Source organism: Nerophis ophidion, linkage group LG03 (assembly GCF_033978795.1).
Source record: "Nerophis ophidion isolate RoL-2023_Sa linkage group LG03, RoL_Noph_v1.0, whole genome shotgun sequence".
NCBI classification, from domain to species: Eukaryota; Metazoa; Chordata; class Actinopteri; order Syngnathiformes; family Syngnathidae; genus Nerophis; species Nerophis ophidion.
The window spans coordinates 14,980,001-15,002,148 of record NC_084613.1 but is presented as its reverse complement, the minus strand read 5'-3'; the positions used below and the strand labels follow the sequence as shown (position 1 = coordinate 15,002,148).

The window sequence follows — 22,148 nt, the reverse complement described above, 5'->3', positions numbered from 1 at the left end:
CCTCCACAAACATCTGAAGGAGCCTCTTCCACAAGCATATACAAGGGGCCTCTTCCACAACCATCTAGAGGGGGCCTCCTCCACAAACATCTGAAGGAGCCTCTTCCACAAGCATATACAAGGGGCCTCTTCCACAACCATCTAGAGGGGGCCTCCTCTACAAACATCCAGAAGGGGCCTCACCTACAAACTTTTACAAAGGGCCTCTTCCACAACCATCTAGAAGGGGCCCCCTCCACAAACATCTAAATGGGGCATCATCTACAAACAAAGAAGGGGCTTCCTATGCAAACATGTAGAAGGGGCCTCCTTCACACAAGGGGCCTCCTCCACAAACATCTGAAGGAGCCTCTTCCACAAGCATATACAAGGGGCCTCTTCCACAACCATCTAGAGGGGGCCTCCTCTACAAACATCCAGAAGGGGCCTCACCTACAAACTTTTACAAAGGGCCTCTTCCACAACCATCTAGAAGGGCCACCTCCACAAGCATCTATAAGGGGCCTCACCTACAAACTTCTACAAACATCTAGAAGGGGCATCCTCCACAAACATCTAGAAGAGGCCTCCACAAAAATCTAGAAGGGGCCCCCACAACAAGCATCTATAATTGGCCTCACCTACACATTTCTACAAAAATCTAGAAGGGGCCCCCTCCACAAACATCTAAATGGGGCATCATCTACAAACAAAGAAGGGGCTTCCTATGCAAACATGTAGAAGGGGCTTCCTCCACATACATCTAGAAGTGGCCTCCTTCACACAAGGGGCCTCCTCCACAAACATCTGAAGGAGCCTCTTCCACAAGCATATACAAGTGGCCTCTTCCACAACCATCTAGAAGGGGCCTCCTCTACAAGCATCCAGAAGGGGCCTCCTCTACAAACACCTGTAAGGGGCCCCCTCTACAAATATCTAGAAAGGGCCTCCACCACAAATATCTAGAAAGGGCCCTCCTCCACAACCATTTATAAAAGGCCCCCGCCACAAGCATCTACATGGGGCCTCCTAAACAAACATCTGGATGGGGCCTCCACCACAAACATCTAGAAAGGGGCCTCTTATACAAACATTAAGAAGGGGCCTCCACCACAAACATCTAGAAGAGACTTTGTCCACTTACATCTAAAAGGGGCCTCCTTCACACAAGGGGCCTCATCTACAAGCATCTAGAAAGGGGCCTCTTACACAAACACCTAGAAGGGGGCCTCCTCCACAAACATCTAGAAGGGGGCCTCCTCCACAAATATCTAGATGGGGGCCTCTTACACAAACACCTAGAAGGGGGCCTCCTCCACGAACATTTAGAAGGGGGCCTCTTACACAAACATCTAGAAGGGGGCCTCCTCCACCATGAAGTTGCTGAGCCCTATGAGCAATGTGGAATGGCCAAAACAATGCTAACCCAACTGTCTTGACCAGGGATGGGTTCCGAATTCATTACTTTTTTGGCAGCAACCAAATCCTGCAGATCCGACCAAGCACCGATTCACATAAAATCAGCCGGCTCTTCGCACTTGAGAGCGCACTCAGCCAAACTACCTCTAAGTAGTGTTGCAACTTTCAATAATTGACTCCAAAAAAAACAACGCTTTTACGCAAGTAAAAATGTGATAGCATGATGCTAATTGACATGCTACTGATTAGCATTAGTGATTGCGCGTGGCGATTTTTATCCATCCATCTTCTTTTGCTTATCCGTGGGCCGGGTCGCGAATGTGAACCGCGCCCCTCCCTAGTCTTGACTGAACAGCACCTCTGCTGGTCACAGCCCGTAGTGCAGTCCAAATAGCTGCCACAAGATGGCCGAATACGTCTCGTCTCGATTACTGTAAGGTATTATTTTCGTGTCTCCTCATTTGGGGGGCGGCATGGCGTAGTGGGTAGAGCGGCCGTGCCAGAAACCTGAGAGTTGCAGGTTCGCTTCCCACCTATTGACATCAAAGTCGCTGCCGTTGTGTCCTTGGGCAGGACACTTCACCCTTTGCCCCCGGTGCCGCTCACACTGGTGAATGAATGATGAATGAATGATTGGTGGTGGTCGGAGGGGCCGTAGGCGCAAACTGGCAGCCACGCTTCCGTCAGTCTACCCCAGGGCAGCTGTGGCTACTGATGTAGCTTACCACCACCAGGTGTGAATGAATGATGGGTTCCCACTTCTCTGTGAGCGCTTTGAGTATATAACAATAGAAAAGCGCGATATAAATTTAATCCATTATTACTATTATTATTATGTCTAGCATGAAAAGATTACAGTTGGTACAAAATTGGCTAACCTGCACTGGCTTCCTGTGCACTTAAGATGTATCTTTAAGGTTTTACTACTTACGTATAAAATACTACACGGTCTAGCTCCATCCTATCTTGCTGATTGTGTTGTACCATATGTCCCGGCAAGAAATCTGCGTTCAAAGAACTCCGGCTTACTAGTGATTCCCAGAGCCCCCAAAAAAGTCTGCGGGCTATAGAGCGTTTTCCATTTGGGGTCCCGGTAACAGTTCGAGATGCTACCTCAGTAGAAGTATTTAAGACCCATTTTAAAACTCATTTGTATACTCCAGCCCACGGGTGCCATTACGTCGACCGCGAGCTACCGGTCGATCCCGGAGGATGTGTTAGTCGATCGCCAGCCAGGCATTTAAAAAAATAGACCTAAAAATGAGCGATCGTCAATCTTCACCAAGACGTCACTTTCGTCACTTGATTGACATTCACGACACCTGACGGTCTTGTGAGATGACGCCGGCTGCTACGAGCTCATTATTAAATAAATAAAGTACTATCTAATTAAGAAAAAGTGATAGACAGTATTTGCAAGCAAAATAAAAGGGAGGCAGGCCACGGGGATAAAATCAACAAAAAACCACGGCGACGCTATCCGGGCTGACGTCACACTTACACGCAAGGCAGGGTTTCCCCTGCCTTTGCTGTAGTTCCGCATCAACGTCTTGGGTACGCCCACTCTCTTCGCCAGTCTCCGGTCACTCGCGGGACCCACGTGGCTGTACCCTTCCCGCTCCGCCTCCTGGTCGCTCCGCCTCCTGGTCGCGCCGGGGGTCGCCGCAGATCTCTGGGTCCAAATCGCCCCCCAGTCCACAGAACCACACAGCCAGCGTACGACGCACAAGCCCGCAAGCCCACAGCCAAAGGCAGTTGGGTGTCCCCACAGATCCACAACAGTACGGCACTTACTTGGGCGGCAGAGTTTCCTCTGCCCTTGCCTGTTGTGGACGTCTTGGGGTTCGTTCCGGTAGCCTGCGGGGTCTACTGCGTGGTCCGGGGGTTCCCTCCCAGCCTGCGTGGGTCTACCCGGTCGCTCTCGGCCAAGCCGCAGATTCTTCCCCGTTCCGGCCAGAACCTGCCGAATCCTGCCGCCCCCTCTCCTCCTGGCAAAGTCTGACATTTTTCCTCTGTCGACCCTGCTCCAACCTCTTTCTTCCCCTTCCTGTCTCACTCCTTCTCTTGTTGCTCCTTTTAAATGTGCAGTCCTAATGCTCCACAGGTGTGTCCAATTTCCCGTGCCGTTTGATTGGGCACTTTGGTTGTTAGGGGCAACCAGCTAAAAGGGGCAATGTCTTAAAATATCAGCAAAATCCACAAGGAGTAAAAACATGCAATTAAAAATGACAATCAAATTCTAAAATATAAAAACATGCAAATAAAACTATAATCAAATCCTAAAATATAAAAACATGCAATTTAAAATCCACAGCAATAAAACACTATAAAACTTTTCTTTTCTCCTCTGCCCCACTCTCCCTTGTGGAAGGGGGAGGGGGGCACAGATCCGGTGGTCATGGATGAAGTGCTGGCTGTCCAGAGTCGGGACCCGGGGTGGACCGTTCGCCTGTGCATCGGTCGGGGACATCTCTGCGCTAACTCGGGATGGTGTCCTGCTGGGCCCACCTTGGACTGGACTCTCACTATAATGTTAGATCCACTATGGACTGGACTTTCACAATATTATGTTAAACCCACTCGACGTCCATTGCATCCGGTCTCCCCTATGGTCTTCTCCAAGGTTTCTCATAGTCATTCACATTGACCTCCTACTGGGTTGTGCGCTTTTCCCTGCCCTGATGTGGGCTCTGAACCGAGGATGCCGTTGTGGCTTGTGCAGCCCTTTGAGACACTTGTGATTTAGGGCTGTATAAATAAACCTTGATTGATTGATTGAATAAAGAACAGAAGAGTAAGGAGTGTGAGAATCAAAGCAACATTTTTTAAAAGCGTTCATGTCTTTGTGACACGTCTGATGTGGGAATAGTTGGAGGTGGTTGGCACATGTCGACGCGATCAAATAATAAATGAAGCAGAATAACAATTAGTTGACTTTCTAACAGGATTGCTGGAAAGGAAAGTTGTTGCTAAAAGAGATTTGTGTTGTTGTGTAACTGGAGCACAGACTTCCTCGTTGTCATCACCATGATGAGGATTGTTTGTTCGTGCTCATCCAAGCTCCTAATGTGTCCCTTTATGTCCTCCCTCTCTCGCACTAATTGCTCCACTCGTCGTCGGGGGGACATGGCGTGGATCCCGGTCCTGGCGCTGGCCTTGTGGGTGAATCTGAGAGCTCTGGGGGATCCGACCAAACCGGCCCGGGCGCCTCTGATCCCTCACCGGCCGTTTGTGGTGGTCTGGAACGCTCCCACCGAACCGTGCCGCCTGCGTTTCCAGGTGGACCTGGACTTGAGCGTTTTCGACATCGTGGCCAACCTTAACGAAACTCTCAGCGGGCCCAACGTGACCATCTTCTACCACAGCCACCTGGGCTATTACCCCTACTACTCCGGCTCCGGGATGCCGATCAACGGCGGACTTCCGCAGAACCAGAGCATCTCCAAACATCTCAGCAAAGCTCGCAACGACATCGACAAGCTGATCCCACACAAGGACTTCAGAGGGCTGGGCGTCATCGACTGGGAGGACTGGAGGCCCCAGTGGGTACGGAACTGGGGCTCCAAGGACATCTACCGCAACAAGTCCAAGGAACAGATCCGGAAGCTTCACCCCAACTGGCCAGAGAGCAAAGTGGAGAACGAGGCCAAGGAGAGCTTTGAGAGGGCGGGGCAGGCCTTCATGAACCTCACCTTAGCTTTGGCCGAGGCTCGCAGGCCGGCCGGCTTGTGGGGCTTTTATTTGTTCCCGGACTGCTACAACTACGGATACAAGCAGCACCCGCAGCGCTACACCGGCGAGTGTCCCAATGTGGAGCACGTTCGCAACGACCACCTGATGTGGCTGTGGAAGGAGAGCACGGCGCTCTACCCGTCCATCTACCTGGACTACGAGCTCCGGTCCTCTGCCAACACCGTCAAGTTTGTCCACTATAGGGTCAAGGAGGCCATGAGGATCGCCTCCATTGCCCGTCCTGACGTCACATTGCCGGTTTTTGTCTACTCCAGACCTTTCTACGCCTACACCTTTGTGGTTCTGTCTGAGGTAACAACTTCCTGTGGGGGACACTTCGTGCTTCAAATATGGCAGCTTCACCACGTCACTAATTAAAAAAAGAAAAGAAGTGTGTATATATATATATATATATATATATATATATATACATATATGTCTTGATTGGATTATCCGGAGAATAGTGCTCGATACCGTGGTAGAGCGCAATATGTAGGTGTGGGGAAAAAATCACAAGACTACTTCATCTCTACAGATCTGTTTCATGAGGGGTATATACATATATATATATTAGGGCTGTGAATCTTTGGGTGTACCACGATTCGATTCAATATCGATTCTTGGGGTCACGATTCGATAATATATCGATTTTTTTCGATTCGATTCTCGATTCAAAAACTATATTTTTCCAATTCAAAACGTTTCTGTATTCATTCAATACATAGGATTTCAGCAGGATCTACCCCAGTCTGCTGAAATGCAAGCAGAGTAGTAGATTTTTGTAAAAGGCTTTTATAATTGTAAAGGACAATGTTTTATCAACTGATTGCGATAATGTAAATTTGTTTTAACTATTAAACAAACCAAAAATGTTACTTATTTTATCTTTGTGAAAATATTGGAGACAGTGTGTTGTCAAGCTTATGAGATGCAATGCAAGTGTAAGCCACTGTGACACTATTGTTATTTTTTAATTTTTTTTATAAATGTCTAATGATAATGTCAATGAGGGACTTTTAATCACTGCTATGCTGAAATTATAACTAATATTGATACTGTTGTTGATAATATTCATTTTTGTTTCACTACTTTTGGTTTGTTCTGTGTCGTGTTTGTGTCTCCTCTCAATTGCTCTGTTTATTGCAGTTCTGAGTGTTGCTGGGTCAGGTTTGGTTTTGGAATTGGATTGCATTGTTATGGTATTGCTGTGTATTGTTTTGTTGCATTGATAAAAAAAAAATCGATTTAAAAAAAAAAAAGAGAATCAATTCTGATTCGCACAACGTGAGAATCACGGTTGGAATTCGAATCGATTTTTTCCCACCCCACTAAATAATACTCTATTTATTAATAATGTTTGTTTGTGGTTGACTAGCTTAACAGCACTGAGTTCAATCCTGAACAAACAACAAAAAACTAAAGCATTTTTTTGAAATACGACCAAGTCAACTGCTACTATTTAAAAGTCACAGGAAAAAAAACAATGTTGTAAGTTGCACCCCAGTCCTGTAGGTGGCGATAGTGTGCATCAGAAAGTGTTTCTGTTGCGTTGTTTTGACACGATGCCAACAATCAGAGGAGAAGGTACAAATGTGCTTTTCTGGCTTTTCCCCCCCCCAGAGTGACCTGGTGCACACCATCGGCGAGAGCGCCGCCCTCGGAGCGTCCGGAGTCGTCTTGTGGGGGTCGTCAGAATACGCCCGGACGCAGGTAACGTTGATCTTAGCGTTGGGATTCATGGTTCAAAGAGTCGTTTAAAAAACCGACTTGTTATTATAGTTATTTTTACTTTACTGTTTGTTTGTTTTTAAGCAAGGAACCAATATTGGTAGCAGTTATACAACAGGGAAGAGATTTATACGGCACCACTCCTGGGTGGATCTCGTGTGAGAGGAAGAGGGTTTAATATTTTGCTAGGCAGTGGCCTGTGGTCAAAGTAGGAATTGCCACAAAACACATTTTAAGATACGCAACACTCTGCTGCCATCTGGCGGCTAAAGTGGATAATGCAACCCTCCGCAATTCGCCACGTTTCATGTGTCAGGTGAACCGTAACGAATAGGGGCATATGAATCCCCTTCCTACTGTAAGATCAAATGTGGATCAGAGTGATTAAAATGTACACAAATATTACTCTATTAGTAGGAATTGGGACGGTATGGCTCGGTTGGTAGAGCGGCCGTGTCAGCAACTTGAGGGTTGCAGGTTCGATTCCCGCTTCCGCCGTCCTTGTCACTGCCGTTGTGTATAATTCACTTCACTTCACGATTACTCTGAAATGGGATGATTTGTTTTTGGTTTCATTATGAACAAATATAACTAGTTAGCATTTTGCCTTAAATACAGAGATAATGAGTTATGATAAAATATATACAATATGTTTTTGTTTTTTTTAAAGTATAAATAAGACTAAAATAAACATTAAAAATTGACTAATGAATAGTACAATATTACCCTAACTAGTGTGCTACTTTTCCCCCAAGCTTTGAACTCTGCGGCTTATACAAATGTGCCTCTGGATTGTTCTTCACTAACGGCTAAATCATGGGACGGATTCAGTGAAAAAAATCTAACAATGTTCTAAAATGATCCACTTTAAGAAGCAGTTCAAGCTCAATGTTTTTACCAAGTGCAAGGAAGAAGAATCCAGATTAACTGTTCGAACCTTATTAAAAAGGACACCAATGACTTTTCTGTTTTGTTTGATCCGCCGTTTTACTGCCGCGTTACAGACACCATTTGGAAACAATTTAGGAATGTAAGAACTCTCCCTATGTAAACATCTTATTTCACAACGTATTTATTTGCGGCTAATTGGTGGAAAAACATTTGTTCTCTAAAGTTTAGTTGGTGCAGCGTATATATCGGTGAGGCTTATGGTCCTGAAAATATGGTATGTACCTTCAAACTACTTTGTATATCAGAACAATTAACCAGAAAGGTGAATAAAACAAAAGATAGAGAAAAAAGATTACAATTAAACTAATAAAAAGGTGAATCCAAACATTGTTACAGTTCTGTAACTATATTTATATTATATATATATATATATATATATGTATGTATATGTATATGTGTGTATATATATATATATATATATATATATATATATATATATATATATATATATATATATATATATATATATATAAAGAAAATAGATAAAAATTAAAGTATTAAAAAGTGTGAATCCAAACGTTGCTACATTTCTGTAACTATATATGTATATATATATATATATATATATATATATATATATATATATATATATATACATATACAGAAATGTAACAACGTTTGGATTCATCCTTTTTATTACTTTAATTTTAATCTGTTTTCTTTATCTTTTGTGTTATTCACCTTTCTGGTGCAAATTACCAAAATTATATATATATATATATATATATATATATATATATATATATATATATATATATATATATATATATATATATGTATATATATATATGTATATGCATATGTATGTGGAGGGGGGGGGCGTGGCCCTCAGGCCTGCCGCGGAATGGGGTGTTGCCAGGACCTGCCTCGAAGACAGCGACAGGTGTGTAGATGGCCTAGGTGGGCTTCTATTAGCAGCAGCCGTGATGAGACTAGTGGTTGGAGTTGGAGGTGCTGTTGCACGGACGCAGGAGAGAAAGACAGTTTTCTGGAGAGCAAAACTCTTTCCACTATTATATGAAAACAAAACAGTGTTATACCCGGAATTCCTGGCTCTCCTGGCAGTGTGTGGTGGTCTGAAGAGCCCACTAGAAGGCAACCTCCACTTTATATATGTGTGTGTGTGTGTCTGTGTGTGTGTGTACATCTGTTATTAATATATTGGACATATAATTAATAATTCATGTAATTGAATATTAAGAGTATGTGAAAGTTAAGCAGCTAAAATGCGGCAAACATAGACAAGTGTGGAGAGTTTTTTGCATTTTTCCCCATCATGCATTGCAGTGGATTTAAATGGGTGTAATTTGGAATGATGTGTTGTGCGTTGACATTTTTCTAGAATATCCAAAAGGTTAAGTGAGAAGGTTGTGTGTTGACTGTTTGTGTTGGTTGTGCATTTTTTTAACGCCATGAGTAGGGAAGGTTGTTTGGAATATAAATAAATGTACAACATTTATTTATATTCCCATGTGTACACTTCCACGTACAATTCATGGTCATTAACCTAATTTCCCCTTGTTGTCCACTAGTCGGAGGCAAATTTGCAGCAATCGGCGTGTCTGATGTTTAAAATCAAATTTGTAAACAACCTGGTTTAAACCCTTTCAAAGAGCCATTCAAAAAAGACCTGACTTTAGTTGAGGTTTGGGAGAGCAAAGAAGACGTGATAATGACGGGTTGTCTCTGAGACGATCGGACCATTTTGTGACCACAAAAATTCTCCAAAAAAGGAGTCTGTTCCATTTTTGGCACCTTTTGTTCCTCTGTTTAGACTCCTAGAACAATGTGATGAAGTGTAAAGTGGTGCTTGTGCCTGCAGAGGAACTGTTTGACGGTGAAGAAGTACATCGACGGCCCGCTCGGCCATTACGTGGTCAACGTCACGTCGGCCGCCAAGCTGTGCAGCAAAGCTCTGTGCAAGAAAAACGGCCGCTGCGTTCGCAAGAGCCTGGACTCGGCCGCTTACCTGCACCTCAACCCGGGCTTCTTCCACATCCGCCGCTGGCCGACGGCCGCCGGCGCCAGCTTCCGTGTCAGCGGCGGCCTGGACGAGCGGGACCTCCTGGACATGAAGCACAAGTTCTCCTGCCAGTGCTACCACGGCTGGACCGGCGTCCACTGCGAGATGCCGCAGATAGCTCCGCCCACGCGGCTCCTCCCGCTGCACGTCTCCTGCCTTTGCGCCGTCGCGCTGCTGGGGCTGTGCCTCCTCATCAAGTGTCTGTCGGTGTAGCGAACACAAGTCACTTCCTGTTAGCTCTTCCCAGGACGTCATTTTGAATGTAAGACAATCTTTTATAAAGAGTTAAATGGTAATTGGGTCATACTTGTATAGCGCTTTTCTACCTTCAAGGTACTCAAAGTGCTTTGACACTATTTCCACATTCACACACACTGATGGCGGGAGCTGCCATGCATCCATCAGGAGCAAGGGTGAAGTGTCTTGCTCAAGGACACAACGGACGTGACGAGGATGGTAGAAGGTGGGGATTGAACCAGGAACCCTCAGGTTGCTGGCACAACCACTCTCCTAACCGCGCCACACCGTCCTCATAGAGAATATTCATGTTAATTTGAATGTTTCAGCTGTCCTGCATGAAGATATACAAACCCCGTTTCTGTCAGGCTTTCCCCTGACAGTTTGTCTATGTTTTAGTTTTTTCCTCTGTGTTTAGTATCTCCTGTCTTTAGTTCCTGTCTAGTGCTCTTATTTTGTCAGCTTCCTGTCTTGTTCCCTGAGTGCTGTGTTCCTCCGCAGCTGCGGCTGATTGGCACCTGGCCACACCTGTTGCCAATCAGCCTGCTCCTATTTGTACCTGCTTTGTGTTGTGTCAGTTGCCGGATCATTGTATTGTCATTTGTATTGTCGTTGACACATATCACTCTTGTCGTTTTGTTACAGCTACTACCTGTCATGCTACATTTTGTCCTGGTCGTCGTAGCGGTAAGCTGTTTCTGTTAGCATTAGTTATTTCCAGTTTTTCTGTTTGCTATCCACTACCTTCCATGCTAAAGTTCCTTTTTGTTTTCTAACTTCCAGTGTTAGCTCCCTTAGTTTGTTATTCCGCCCACGTGCGTGCTTTTTGTTTGTTCTTGTTTAGTTTGAATTAAATCATGTTTTCCCATTCAATGCCTGCCTCCGTCTCTGCATCTTGGGGTTCATCAACAAATACCCCTGACAGTTTCCATATGAGTTGGGAAATTGTGTGAGATGTAAATATAAACGGAATACAATGATTTGCAAATCATTTTCAACCTATATTCAGTTGAATATGCTACAAAGACAACATATTTGATGTTCAAACTGATAAACATTTTTTTGTTTGCAAATAATCATTAACTTTATAATTTGATGCCAGCAACACGTGACAAAGAAGTTGGGAAAGGTGGCAATACATATGGATAAAGTTGAGGAATGCTCATCAAACACTTATTTGGAACATCCCACAGGTGTGCAGCCTAATTGGGAACAGGTGGGTGCCATGATTGGGTATAAAAACAGCTTCCATGAAATGCTCAGTCTTTCACAAGAAAGGATGGGGCGAGGTACACCCCTTTGTCCACAACTGCGTGAGCAAATAGTTTAAGAACAACATTTCTCAAAGTGCAATTGCAAGAAATTTAGGGATTTCAAAATCTACGGTCCATAATATCATCAAAAGGTTCAGAGAATCTGAAGGAATCACTCCACGTAAGCGGCATAGCCGGAAACCAACATTGAATGACCGTGACCTTCCATCCCTCAGACGGCACTGTATCAAAAACTGACATCAATCTCTAAAGGACATCACCACATGGGCTCAGGAACACTTCAGAAAACCACTGTCACTAAATACAGTTGGTCGCTACATCTGTAAGTGCAAGTTAAAGCTCTAATATGCAAAGCAAAAGCCATTTATCAACAACATCCAGAAACGCTGCCGGCTTCTCTGGGCCCGAGATCATCTAAGATTGACTGATGCAAAGTGGAAAAGTGTTCTGTGGTCTGATGAGTCCACATTTCAAATCTTTTTGGGAAATATTCGACATGTCATCCGGACCAAAGGGGAAGCGAACCATCCAGACTGTTATCGACGCAAAGTTCAAAAGCCAGTATCTGTGATGGTATGGGGGTGCATTAGTACCCGAGGCATGGGTAACTTACACATCTGTGAAGGCACCGTTAATGCTGAAATGTACATCCAGGTTTTGGAACAACATATGCTGCCATCTAAGCGCCGTATTTTTCATGGACGCCCCTGCTTATTTCAGCAAGACAATACCAAGCCACATTCAGCATGTGTTACAACAGCGTGGCTTCGTAAAAAAAGAGTGCAAGTACTTTCCTGGTCCAGACCTGTCTCCCATCGAAAATGTGTGGTGCATTATGAAGCGTAAAATACGACAGCGGAGACTGAAGCTCTACATAAAACAAGAATGGGAAAGAATTCCACTTTCAAAGCTTCAACAATTAGTTTCCTCAGTTCCCAAACGTTCATTGAGTGTTGTTAAAAGAAAAAGTGATGTAACACAGTGGTGAACATGCCCTTTCCCAACTACTTTGGCACGTGTTGCAGCCATGAAATTCTAAGTTAATTATTTTTTGCAAAAAAAAAAATAAAGTTAATGAGTTTGAACATCAAATATCTTGTCTTTGTAGTGCATTCAATTGAATATGGGTTGAAAAGGATTTGCAAATCATTGTATTCCGTTTATATTTACATCTAACACAATTTCCCAACACATATGGAAACAGGGTTTGTATTATATATGCGGAAAGTATCTCACACATTCCAAAGTCCCACTTTCATTGAATGCAACAAAAGTAAAAGTAAAGTAAAATGAGAATTTGTGGGATCAAGCACTTACGCAAAAATTAGGCCAACACCTTTAATACAACGTTAATAATACTATTATTATTATCATCATTATTATTTATGAGTGTATTTGAACGCATCACAGGTCTGTATCGACTAACACATTTTTAGTCTGCTCGGGTGGTTGCACTTATATTTTAATGTGCTTTATTTTGTTTGTTTCTATTTATATGACAATAAAGCTTTTTTGTTTAGCTTGTTTGTGTTTTTTACTGGCCACTTTTTTTTCCAACTTCTGCTTACATTGTATACTTACTGGAACATTGATACAACATTGACTATACATACATGACCTTTAAAACTGACGTTGAAACAATGTTGCAAAATAGTTGTATTTTTAAAGTGAGACTACGTAGATGTCAAACATTGGATCCACGTTGTTGGTTGGAAAATGACCAGATTTCTATTGTCAAATCAATGTCACAACCTGACATTGAATAAACGTTGTCAAAAAGCATGTTTTAACATTGTCTGTGTTGTAGAATTTTGTTTGGGGAATGACCAAATTTCAATGGTCAAATTAACATAACAAACCGTCATTGAAGAAACGACATCAAAAATAATGTTGTTTCAATGTTGTATTTGTGTTGTAAGATAATGGTTGGGAAATTACCAAAATTCAATGGTCAAGTCAAACGTCACAGCCTGACATTGAATAAACGTCATCAAAAATAAAGTTGTTTCAACGTTGTATATGTTGTAGAATTTTGGTTTGGAAATGACCCAAATTAAATGGTCAAATTAACGTCACAACTTGACGTTGAATAGACGTCATAAAGCATGTTGTTTCAATGTTGTATCTGTTGTCAAATTTTAAGTTAGGAAATGACCAAAATTCAATGGTCAAATCAACGTCACAACTTGACATTGAATAAACGTCATCAAAAATAAGATTGTTTCAACGTTGTATTTGTTGTAGAATTTTTGTTGGGAAATGACCATAATTCAATGGTCAATTCAATGTCAGAACCCAACGCTAAATAAACGTTGTCTAAAAGCATGTTGTTCCAACTTTGTATCTGTTGTCGAATTTTGGTTAGGAAATTACCAAAATTCAGTGGTCAATTCAACGTCACAACTTGAAATTGAATAAACGTCATCAAAAATAAAGTTGTTTCACAGTTGTATTTGTTGTCAGAATTTTGGTTGGGAAATTACCAAAATTCAATGGTCAATTCAACGTCACAACGTGACATTGAATAAACGTCAAAAAAGCTTGTTTTTCCAATGTTGTATCTGTTGTAGAATTTTGGTTGGGAAATGACCAAAATTCAATGGTCAATTCAACGTCAAAACCCAACGTTAAATACACGTCAAAAAGCATGTTGTTTCAATGTTGTATCTGTTGTAGAATTTTGGTTGGGAAATGGCCAAAATTCAATGGTCAAATCAAATGTCACAACTTGACATTGAATAAACGTCATCAAAAATCCAGTTGTTTCAACGCTGTATGTGTTGTAGAATTTTGGTTGGGAAATGACCAAAATTCAATGGTAAAATCAAACGTCACAACCTGACATTGAATAAAAGTCATCAAAAATAATGTTGTTTCAATGTTGTATTTGTGTTGTAGAATATTGGTTGGGAAATGACCCAAATTTGACAGTAAAATGAACGTCACAACCTGACATTGAATAAACCTAATCAAAAATAATGTTGCTTTAATGTTGTATTTGTGCTGTAGAATAGTGGTTGGGAAATGACCATAATTCAATGGCCAATTCAACGTCAGAACCCAACGTTAAACAAACGTTGTCAAAAAAGCATGTTGTTCCAACGTTGTATCTGTTGTAGAATTTTGGTTGGGAAATTACCAAAATTCAATGGTCAATCCAACATCAGAACCCAACGTTAAACAAAAGTTGTCAAAAAAGTATGTTGTTTCAATGTTGTATCTGTCGTAAAATTTTGGTTGGGAAATGACCACATTTCAATGCTCAAATCAATCAATATATGAACTTTTTCCATGCTGAAAAGTCAAGTACGGAGGGCCCATTTCGATATTTTTTATTTAAAATGCCAAAAAAAGATATTAAATATATCCAAAGACAAAACCTAGTGTTATAATTGACTAACTGCAATATTATTATTAATTTAAAAAATTCAGCTTTTTATCGTTACAGACCCATTTTATTGCTCTGTTTTATTAAATTTTTCTTGTTTTTTAGATCGATATGTTATTTTTTGAACCTACACAACCTTTTAATATTTTAGGTACCTTTACACAAAGTAAAAACAGAATAAATAATAATAATAATACCATTGTAAATTAGTGTGTCCAGAACTCTGCCTTTACGGAAATATAAATGTTCAGTTACATTTAACTGATTTTATCGTTGTGGTAATTTTTCAAACAAATTCATAAGTTAGCGGTATTTTAACTTTGTCTATATTTTAAGTATATTTTATTTTTATGTTGAGAGCTTCTATTATTTTGGATCAGGGGTGATTGAACTTTTTCCATTAAGGGCCGCATGCTGAAAAGTCAAAGTATGGACGGACCATTTTGATATTTTTGATTTAAAATGCTAGAAACAGATATTAAATATATTCACAGACAACATTTAGTGTTATAATTGACTAACTGCATTATTATTATTATTAATAATTAAAAAAATATCAACTTTTTATCATTACAGACTCTTTTTTTTTTTGCTCTTTTTCCCATTGTTTTTTAGATCGATATGTTATTTATTCAATATCCAACTTTTTAAATGTTAGCAGACACATTAGGTACATTTGCACAAAGTATAGGGTCGGTATCGCCGACACCAGCCTGAGAAGAAATAAAAAGAATCATTCCAAAGTGATGTCACTCACTTCCTGTTTTGGTCCATGATGTCATACAGGGAGTGCCAGCGTGATCCTCGGATAATTGACAGTCGAGAGAGTGGGCGGAGTCAGACGCTTTTCTCTCTGTATGAAAGACAATTTGAGGAAGACGTCAAAGTGATCTTTATGTCTATTTTTACCTCCTTTAAAGAGGCTCATCGTGTCTGTGTGTGTGTGTGTGTGCATGTGTTAAATACACAGAAGGTAAACACCAGCTTCAGTCAGTGTGTGTGTGTGTGTTAAATACACAGAAGGTAAACACCAGCTTCAGTCAGTGTGTGTGTGTGTGTGGCCTGACGGGTGCTTCAAGTGGTCAAGCTTGACGTTGTTGTCATGTTTTCAGGTTCCAACAGTCTGACTCAGTGGAAATGTACTCAAAGTCCAAACAAGAGCAGCACATTCTCGTTTCATTGTGATGAGGCCCTTTTCCAGCCCAAAAACTTTTTAGATCTTCGTTTTCTTTTCGTGTCTTTGAAGCATGTGGTTATATAACAGTTTCCCATTTCTTTACGCAGTCTTTTGCATTGTCCTTGAACTCAGCCAGATCTTTTTTGGTGGGGTAGCAGAGGACAGACATATGGTCCTCGTCTCCGCATTCGCAGGTTGGGCCGGTTTTGGAGCCCCGTTTGGCCATAGCAGCTTTTTGAGTGCCCTGTTCTTGTTCTCAGGCGGGTTTTGTGTCTTCCACTGGATCCATGGTGTCTCTGACCCCGGGGGGCAGATCTTCAGAAGGGGGGATTCCCACGTCAATAGGAGGGGGTTTTTTTGTCTAGTCTTTGTGTCCATAGTTGGAGTCTGGTTTCTTCCCGAGATGTTGTTAGGGGCTGGACATTTGCTGAGGAAGCTTCTCCTTAACTTCAGATGTTGGGTTCACGTCTGAGGGTTGCTGGTTCAATCCCCACCTTCTACCATCCTAGTCACGTCCGTGGTGTCCTTGGGCAAGACACTTCACCCTTGCTCCTGATGGGTCCTGGTGAGCGTCTTGCATGGCAGCTCCCACCATCAGTGTGTGAATGTGTGTGTGAATAGGCGAATGTGGAAATACTGTCAAAGCGCTTTGGGCTCCTTAAAAAGGGGTAGAAAAGCGCTATACAAGAACAACCCATTTACCATTTACAGACAAACACTGACATGTATTATTTATATATTGTTATTTACATATAAACACCGACATGTATTATTTACATATGATTTACTATAAACGTTGACACTTACTAAAATTGTTATTTACAGATGAATTCATCCGTTACTGAGGGGACGACTTTCTGACTGTTGGACATTGCGGACAAAAGTCCGACTTTTTATGAACAATTCGATACACTTTATTTTTAAATCATATCATTTTGTATATTGTTGCTTTGTAGGTAATTGACTTAGTCTTTATTAAAAGAAGTGTGACCTAATATTGACTATAAACTATAAACTACCTGAAGTGTGACATAAGTCATTAATTGCATTTAATTTGGTTTATTTATTAAAAAAATAATACAATACAAATAAAAAACAAAGCTGTACTTCATTTTTTACTGTGTTATATTTATTTGTTTAATGAATAATTAGTTTATTGTATTTTATTTCTTAAAAAAAATAAATTAGAAAACAATTACAAAAAAAAAAGCTGGACTCCTTTTTTAATTTGTTGTATTTTTTGTTTGATTAATAATTAGTTTTTTTTTTTTAATTAAATAAAATACAAATAAAAAAACAAAGTAATACTTCTGTTTTTATTTGTTATATTCACATATTCAAAAAAATAAAAATAAAATATAACTAAAAAACAAACCTTGACTTCTTTTTTAAATGTGTTATATTTGTTTGTCTGGCATTTATTACTAATATATTGTTATTTACAGATAAACACCAACATTTATTATTTATATATATTTAAATACAGATAAACACTGACATTTATTATTTACATAGTGTTATTTACAGATAAACACTGACATTTATAATTCATGTGTTGTTATTTACAAATAAACTGACATTTATTATTTATATATTGTTATTTACAGATAAACACCAACATTTATTATTTCAAAGCCGCTTTATTTGTTTAATTTGTAATTAATTAATCGTATTTCATTTATTTATTTTGAATCGATTTCCAAAAATTAAATAAAATAAAAAACAAAGCTAGACTTCTGATGGCAAACATCACTGTGGTTTTGTTACTTGGCTAATATTATAAATGTAAAAGCACGATAAAAAAGCAAATTGTCGGATTAATTATACAACTTAATTGTCATGTTGGGTCTCATAAAATCTTTGTTTCAACTGGGAGCCGAGAGGAAGGTCTTTATGGCTTCTAAACGTCTTTTTGCGGATGAATGACTCATGGGCAATCATAACATATAAATCTTAAGAGTGGAATACTTGTGAGAGTTCAAGCGAGTGCAGGGTGAAGTCACGTCTTTCAGTGCCATCTTTTTGTTGCTTTTGCGTTCAGTCTCTTAAATCAACGTCCTCGCACGCGTCAAGGAGCGCCAACACCTCACATGATAGATAACATGAATACATCATGTGACAACAAAATTAGGGCCAATTTAGTGTTGCCACTCAGCCTATCTCCAGGTGGATGTCTTTGGAGTTGGGAAGAAGCCGGAGTACATGCAAACTGAACACAGAAAACCCCCAAGCTCCAGAATCAAATCCAGGATCTTCTCGCTGTGAGGCACAAGCGCTAACCGCCGCTAAACCCGGTCACCAACACTAGCATCTGCAAATTGTCCTTGTTTCCGAGACATGAGGGTTTTACCTTGAAAGTGTTTGTACAACCTTTCACTGGACAACTCACAACATGCTCCTTAAGTGAGTGATTAAAAATGAGCCTTAAAATTTCCAAAACTGGAACTGGTAGCAAGCAGCTATTTGACAGTGAGAGAGCATGTCAGGCTCTTCTGGAGGAAAATGTGGTGGTCAGATGAAACACAAATTGAGCTGTTTGGCGACAAAACCCAGCAATACGTTTGAAGGAGAAAAGGTGAGGCCTTTATTCCCAGGAACACCACACCTACTGTCAAGCATGGTGGTGGTAGTCAATCAATCAATCAATCAATCAATCAATCAATGTTTATTTATATCGCCCTAAATCACAAATGTCTCAAAGGACTGTACAAACCACTACGACTACGACATCCTCGGAAGAACCCACATAAGGGCAAGGAAAACTCACATCCAGTGGGACGCCAGTGACAATGATGACTATGAGAAACCTTGGAGAGGACCTCATATGTGGGCAACCCCCCTCTAGGGGGCCGAAAGCAATGGATGTCGAGCGGGTCTAACATGATACTGTGAAAGTTCAATCTATAGTGGCTCCAACACAGCCGCGGGAGTTCAGTTCAAAGCGGATATCCAAGACAGCAGGGAGAGTCCCGTCCACAGCAAACCATCCCAAGCGGAGGCGGATCAGCAGCATAGAGATGTCCCCAACCGATACACAGGCGAGCGGACCATCCTGGGTCCCGACGAGCGGTCCATCCTGGGTCTCGACTCTGGACAGCCAGTACTTCATCCATGGTCATCGGACCGGACCCCCTCCACAAGGGAGGGGGGGATAGAGGAGAAAAAGAAAAGAAGCGGCAGATCAACTGGTCTAAAAAGGAGGTCTATTTAAAGGCTAGAGTATACAAATGAGTTTTAAGGTGAGACTTAAATGCTTCTACTGAGGTAGCATCTCGAACTGTTACCGGGAGGGCATTCCAGAGTACTGGAGCCCAAACGGAAAACGCTCTATAGCCCGCAGACTTTTTTTGGGTTTTAGGAATCACTAATAAGCCGGAGTCTTTTGAACGCTGATTTCTTGCCGGGACATATGGTACAATACAATCGGCAAGATAGGCTGGAGCTAGACCGTGTAGTATTTTATACGTAAGTAGTAAAACCTTAAAGTCACATCTTAAGTGCGCAGGAAGCCAGTGCAGGTGAGCCAGTACAGGCGTAATGTGATCAAACTTTCTTGTTCTTGTCAAAAGTCTAGCAGCCGCATTTTGTACCAACTGTAATCTTTTAATGCTAGACATGGGGAGACCCGAAAATAATACGTTACAGTAATCGAGGCGAGACGTAACAATCGCATGGATAATGATCTCAGCGTCTTTAGTGGACAAAATGGAGCGATATTATGGAGATGAAAGAAGGCCGTTTTACTAACGCTTTTAATGTGTGACTCAAAGGAGAGAGTTGGGTCGAAGATAATACCCAGATTTTTTACAGAGTCACCTTGTTTTATTATTTGGTTGTCAAATGTTAAAGTTGTATTATTAAATAGAGGTCGGTGTCTAGCAGGACCGATAATCAGCATTTCCGTTTTTTGGGCGTTAAGTTGCAAAAAATTAGCGGACATCCATTGTTTAATTTCATTAAGACACGCCTCCAGCTGACTACAATCCGGCATGTTGGTCAGCTTTAGGGGCATGTAGAGTTGGGTGTCATCAGCATAACAGTGAAAGCTAATACCGTATTTGCGTATGATGTCACCTAGCGGCAGCATGTAGATGCTGAAGAGTGCAGGGCCAAGGACCGAACCCTGGGGAACTCCACACGTTACCTTTACATAGTCCGAGGTCACATTGTTATGGGAGACGCACTGCACCCTGTCAGTAAGATAAGAGTTAAACCAAGACAGGGCTAAGTCTGACATACCAATTCGTGTTTTGATACGCTCTAATAAAATATTATGATCGACGGTATCGAAAGCAGCGCTAAGATCGCGGAGCAGCAACATAGGTGACTTATGCTCTGGGCCTGTTTTGCTGCCAATGGAATTGGTGCTTAAAATAGGACAATGAAAAAAGAGGATCACCTCCAAATTCTTCAGGACAACCTAAAATCATCAGCCGGGAGGTTGGGTCTAGGGCGCAGTTGGGTGTTCCAACAGGACAATGACCCCAAACACACGTCAAATGTTGCGGCGCACTAGCACTTCGTACTTCCCTCGTCTGCGGGAGCGCTCAGGGGCCCTGTGAGCATCGAACACGCCCCCGCGCGCAACACGCAGACCGCGCCCACACCTTTTCTGCTGCCGGAGGCAATCAACGATCAACACACCTGGCTTTAATGAGGGACGACAGCATAAAGAGCCTCGCCGCTGACTTCTCTTCGTCGGAACGTAGCTCTGCCTCGCAGTAAGCTTCGCGTCTACTGACTTCCCTCTTGATCTCGCTCGTTTCCTTGTGTCCCTTTTTCCTGATCCCATTTTTGTCTCTCGTTCCCCACAGTGCCCGTGTCTCAGCTTTAGCTGTGTACCTCCATTGCTGTTTTTCCCTCCTGGACTTTGTTTGCTCTCCCCGATCCTTGACCCCGTTTTGGACTTGCGGACTCCTCTCTCCTGCCTTCGACCCCCGCTCGGACCTCGGACCCCCCTTAGCTGCTTACTCCTTGGACTTAGACGCTGAAACATTCAACACACACCTCAACAAACCTTACGGTATTTTCATATGGTTAATTTCCACGCATAACCTTCCATACAAACAAATAGTAGCATACACACCCCGTGTACTCATCAAGTACTCAATAAACCCGATGAGCTTGATATTCTATTGTCATGCCGTCTCCTATCCCAGTCTGACATAACATCAGAAGTGGTTAAGGAACGGCTAAATCAGGCTAGGCCCTACGATGAGGTGGCGATTTGTCCAGGGTTTACCCTGCCTTCTGCCCGATTGTAGCTGAGATAGGCACCAGCGTCCCCCGCGACCCCAAAGGGAATAAGCAGTAGAAAATGGATGGATGGATGGATAAATCAGGCTAGAATTAAGGTTTTAGAAATGCCTTCCCAAAGTCCTTACTTAAACCACATTTAGAACATGTGGACAATGCTGAAGAAACAAGTCCATGTCAGAAAAACAACAGATTTAGCTGAACAGCACCAATTTTGTTAAGAGGATTGGTCAAAAATTCAACCATGTCATGTCTGTGTGATCATGTTTTGTTTTAGTCATGTTCGGTTTTGTTTTTGGACTCTTTGTGCACTTTTGTTTGTTTTGTCACCATAGCAACCCTTTAGTTTTCACCTTGTCCCCATGTCACGCACCTGTTTTCACTAATCACCACAGTATTATTTGAGCCACAGTTGCAAGGTAGTCAGGCTGGCAACATCACCATCTCTCACCCTAGATCAGACTCTCCACATCCATGCCAATGATCCATGCCCCTTGTCTCTTTCCACGTAAGTTTTTTTTAATTCATGCCATTGTGCAAGTGTTTTTTTTTATGTTCATAGTTTTGCCTTTGAGATAGTTTTGTTTCAGAGTTAAGTTTTTGTACCTCTGCTGAGAGCGCATTTTGTTTGTTCCTGTATAGTCTTAAAATAAAATATGTCTTTACCTTCAGGCCTTGCCCGCTCCAACTTTCGCTTTGCATCTCGGTAAAACAATCCACGGCCAAGTCCTAGTCGTAACAGATGTTGCCAGGCTGACTACCTTGCAACTGTGGCTTAAATAATACTGTGGTGATTAGTGAAAACAGGTGCGTGACATGGGGACAAGGTGAAAACTAATGGGTTGCTATGGTGACAAAACAAACAAAAGTGCACAAAGAGTCCAAAAACATAACTGAACATGAAGTGAAGTATATTTGTATAGCACTTTTCTCTAGTGACTCAAATATTTAAGTTACATTTAAACCAGTGTGAGTGGCACTGGG

The 22,148-nt window shown here is 41.7% G+C and overlaps 1 protein-coding gene and 1 long non-coding RNA gene across 2 annotated transcripts; one reads left to right on the top strand and one right to left on the bottom strand.

The window, feature by feature from the left end:
• Nucleotides 1–4,520: 4,520 nt before the first annotated feature.
• hyal6 (hyaluronoglucosaminidase 6) lies at nucleotides 4,521–12,862 on the top strand. Its single transcript, XM_061894359.1, has 3 exons — nucleotides 4,521–5,442; nucleotides 6,751–6,840; nucleotides 9,632–12,862. Exons 1-3 carry the CDS (start codon nucleotides 4,525–4,527, stop codon nucleotides 10,043–10,045), a joined length of 1,422 nt encoding a protein of 473 aa, XP_061750343.1. The 5' UTR covers nucleotides 4,521–4,524; the 3' UTR covers nucleotides 10,046–12,862.
• On the bottom strand, nucleotides 9,428–17,006 carry LOC133549184 (uncharacterized). The gene is made up of 2 exons (XR_009806041.1): nucleotides 15,489–17,006; nucleotides 9,428–10,033 (listed from the first exon to the last, which is right to left on the bottom strand). It is a non-coding gene; the product is annotated as an uncharacterized LOC133549184 (long non-coding RNA).
• Nucleotides 17,007–22,148: the final 5,142 nt, after the last annotated feature.